At 37.6% G+C, this 4,047-nt stretch overlaps 1 protein-coding gene across 1 annotated transcript in view; it reads right to left on the reverse strand.

Annotated features, from left to right (window-relative positions):
- Positions 1-980: 980 nt before the first annotated feature.
- Positions 981-4,047, reverse strand: part of SMS (spermine synthase) — a 35,158-nt gene continuing 32,091 nt past the window's right edge. The window contains exon 10 of the mRNA XM_009321135.1: positions 981-3,850. Coding sequence (XP_009319410.1) covers positions 3,808-3,850 — 43 coding nt within the window. The 3' untranslated portion in view covers positions 981-3,807. The remainder of the gene's footprint in view (positions 3,851-4,047) is intronic.

A 4,047-nucleotide genomic window follows, 5' to 3' on the forward strand; every position in this document is an offset into this window, starting at 1 on the left:
AGGGTTGTCAGCTTCCTCCTATTACCCTCAGGCAACGTTGTTTGCAGTCTCCTATTCCTAAATTAAAATAAGAAATTGAGTACTCTTCTCACTTGTTCCTTCGCCTTGTTCCCTCCAGCAAGCTGTCAACACCTCAAACTAAACAGTGAAAATAAAAAAGCAAGATACCTATCCTCCCTGTTGTGCATGTAGGCGCTCTAAAATCACTTTATCCTACCCTCAAAGTCTGTACGTGAGACTTTTTTTCCCCCCTCAAAAAGTTAAGCCTTCCCCCCTTCTTCCCAACTACCAAGCCCTTTGCTATCACTGTGCTTAGGACAGATGTAAACACTTCTTTCCAGTTAGCTGGAACTTAGATTGCGTAAATCTCTCTACAATCTCTTTTAGAAGTCACATTCTTCCTTTCATTGTCTGACATTATCAATCTTTCTGAATCACACCCCAGAGTAACTTCTTCAATGTGCCCGTCCCATTCACGCCCTTCTGCCTCTTTCTTAAATTACCGTGCCAAAGCTTGCATCATTCTCAATGTCTCATTTATTTCTCCTAAGCCTATCTTCCCCACGCCACACAATGTCACACTGCCACCCAAAGCCAACTTGCCACTTCAGCAGAAAAACTAAAACGTATGCTTACACACCTCCAAAGAATTCACATCTACAGTACTATACAGAAAATTAACTCTTTCTAGGCAGAGATCACTGAAGCCTCAAGTGATCCTCCCATCGCAAACATCGATGCGCTGCTCCATACTACAGAGTATCTTATCTGAGCATATATTATATGGAAAATAACTGAATTTATTGACCTGAGACAGAGAGAAAAGATACTCAATAAAAGGACCATTAAGTACCTTTATGTTTGTTAGGCGACAAGGAAAAGAAAAAAAGAGGTACAATGGTAAGCATCATACCCATCAATTCTGTCATTTTAACACTGAATCCATGATGTATTTAACAATTCAAACACACAAGTAATAATAGCGTACCTTTATTTTAACACGTGCACTGCACTGATGCAGTAGATACAACGCCAGCAGTCTTCTCTTTGCACAAACTACTATCAATCAAGTTTTTAAATTTAAATCACATTTCTAGGTGGAAGCAGCATTTAGTGCAAAGAATAATTAAGAAAACCCTAACGTTAACCATATCTTGGGAACTGTTTGCATACATAGTGCAGCAATCATAGCTATTTCCCAACTGGCCTTAAACACGGAAAACTGATCAGCTATAGCAGTTTGCATTTGAAAATTCTAACACAGAGAGACTTGTTTTCCTTTTTAAAAAAAAAAATCTACACTACAGCAACAAATAAAGACTGACAGTGTGTATATATTCGCTCAGAATCAATTCAGCAACTTAAAAATGTTGTGTTTGCTGAATTGCTTTCTACTGCATCTATCACTTTAAAAACCTACATTAAAAAAGTTTAAAGAAAAAAATAATTCCTCCAACTATCTTTATAGTCTATCAGTTGAAAAGGAAAGATTTGCAAGCACGACTGCCTCTCACCTGTCAATATATAATTCAGGTCCCCTGGTCATTCCAGGAACCGATTACAGAACATCCCTGCACACCCAACATCTCTGTGCTCAGGCAGCCTCGTGCAGCCATGCTAAAGAAAAGTGCTAGCCTTGGTACAGCAAGCCAGCAAGCATATTAAGTCATCTTCCAGTTCACAAGTTTCTTCGCTAAAAAACAGCCACCCCTACTTGTTGCAACCGATTTCTACATCTATCAAGCTCACTCAGGTACATATATGCTGTAAGCCCCGTCCCAGTGAATGCCTATGTGCTTAGTTTCACCTACATGAGCAATCACGCCAAGAATCAATAGGAATATTCATGCTCGCAAAGTTAAGGATACACGTAACTGTTTGTAGGACATCTGCATTCATTTGCAGCTATACAATACACTGACTGCAGTCCTGTATCATAAATGAAGAGTCACTACTAGGTCATAGGCAATAATATCAAGGTATTTTCTGGGATGTATACAACAGAGCTAAAACACTCAGGGAAACGCAAGACACTTTCTCTCCTCCTGTTTAGAGGGGGGCTCTGCTCTTTGGGAGTATTTAGGGATGCACAAGCTGTAGGCCATGGAAGAACTGTGCCCCATGTATATTAAAGAATTAACATTAACTGCAATAATTTAAAACAGTAAGAGTGAAGAATACTTCTATTGGCTCTCCAAACTGAAAGCATTTTAACAGCACAACTGTACAATACAAAAATATTTATACACCAAATGAAGAGCAAATATTTGCAAGTTTTCCAGTATCACTCTGGAATTCTACATAGGCTACTCAGACTTCATGAACAGTTTTTACTGTGTCCCACATATATAATTCTTTATGTATGATTTAAGAATACAGATCTCAGGAGTGCTTTTTATTTGTTTGTTTTCAATAACAGTATCTCGGGGGGGATCAACTCGAACCAATTAAACTAAGAAAATGTTGATACTAGCTGTTGAAGGAAAAACAACATCATTATGGTTCAGGATTAGAGTGTTTAGGGAAATAGTGCACTTTTTATTCTATCTTGGAAATGTACAGAAATGCACAGAATGGTTATATCCTTCCTACCTCCTTTCAAGTGGGATCTTTGAAAGCAAAGTTTTAGTCAGTACATAGCACATTCTTACAAAAATATAACTTTTCAGAGAACATGAGAACAGTTAAAGAAAAATGCTTTTATCTTTCAGAACAAGACTACAATGCAACCTAGCTTCTGCTGATTTTTACACTGCAAGTCAATCTAATTCAGCAAGAGCCCCACCCAACATGGTCAATCTGTGGCAATACAACTAGGACTTACCCTACTGTAGCATAGATACTGCCTCAAAACATTCAGTACTGGTGCACATGAATCTAGATCACACCCACATTTCTTTGCCCTCTAAAGGGACCTTTCCTTCTTCAAGAACCTAGTGCTTCCCATAGGGTTGAGGAGTGTATGCCCACAAGAACCTCACTACACTCAGTTTCTTGCACTGTGGTGGTATGGAAAGCCAGCTTTAATTTTCATGCTGATGGAGTTCAAAGTGCCTCTATAACCTACTGTCAAATCCATATCAAAATCCAAATAATCGATATGGCAGCAGCTAAAGAATTCCATGAGGTGGAAGGTCAAAGATTCTTCTCCTTCAGAAGAGATTACAGCGATGATGAATGAAACCAGAGTAAATAAACAAAATTTAAGACGACTAGCTTTTTTTTCCCTTTGCAATGAAGGATTTGGGGTATCCTTTCAGAAGACTTTTTTCCTTTTTTTTTTTCCTTTTTTTTATGTTATGCCCTTTTTCTCTATATGGAAGCACTGCGATGTTCATTTAAAAAAATCAAACAAAACCCCCTCCATCCTTAAAAAGCACCACAGAAAAAAATCTGGTGGAAAAACAAAAAACCCAAAACAAACTCCATGGACCACCCTTCAGGGATGAAATGCTAAAGATGTCTTTTTTAATCAATCAGTTTGTGAAGATCTACAAAAAATAAAAAGGATCACATTCTAAAGGTTCAGTGCATTCAGGCAGCTATAAAGTTTTGCTGCTTATTCATCTTTAAGTTGACTTTCAAAAATAACACCCTAGCTCATCAAAATATACATTTTCCATTTGCTTTTAAATTAAAATAATAATAAAAAACATTTAAAGAATTCACAATCAATAGCATGACTAAGTTTCAGGATCATCTACAGCATATAATTTAAAGGTTCAAGATGCCAATATGCAGCACGTGGCAGGCCTATATGCTCCATGCAGCATGTACATTTAGGATAATCTCAAATATTCTTGATGTTCAGATCTCAGTTTGTTTCTTCCAAATAGTGTAGAATACCCATCTGGAGAAAATAAGCAGTTAAGGAAAAAAAAGCAAAGTTTGTAGTACATAGTTAAAATGGAAGTAGTTCTTTCACTTATATTTTGACTCTGAAAGCTTCTGGTAGCTCATAAAGACGGGGTAGGTAAAAATCTCAGAAGTGAAGTCTCCCTGGATCCTCTTTTTGGCTCAGCAGTTCAAAAGAGCATCCCATTTCCT

The sequence above is a fragment of the Pygoscelis adeliae genome, unplaced genomic scaffold, assembly GCF_000699105.1.
Source record: "Pygoscelis adeliae isolate BGI_AS28 unplaced genomic scaffold, ASM69910v1 Scaffold53, whole genome shotgun sequence".
NCBI classification, from domain to species: domain Eukaryota; kingdom Metazoa; phylum Chordata; class Aves; order Sphenisciformes; family Spheniscidae; genus Pygoscelis; species Pygoscelis adeliae.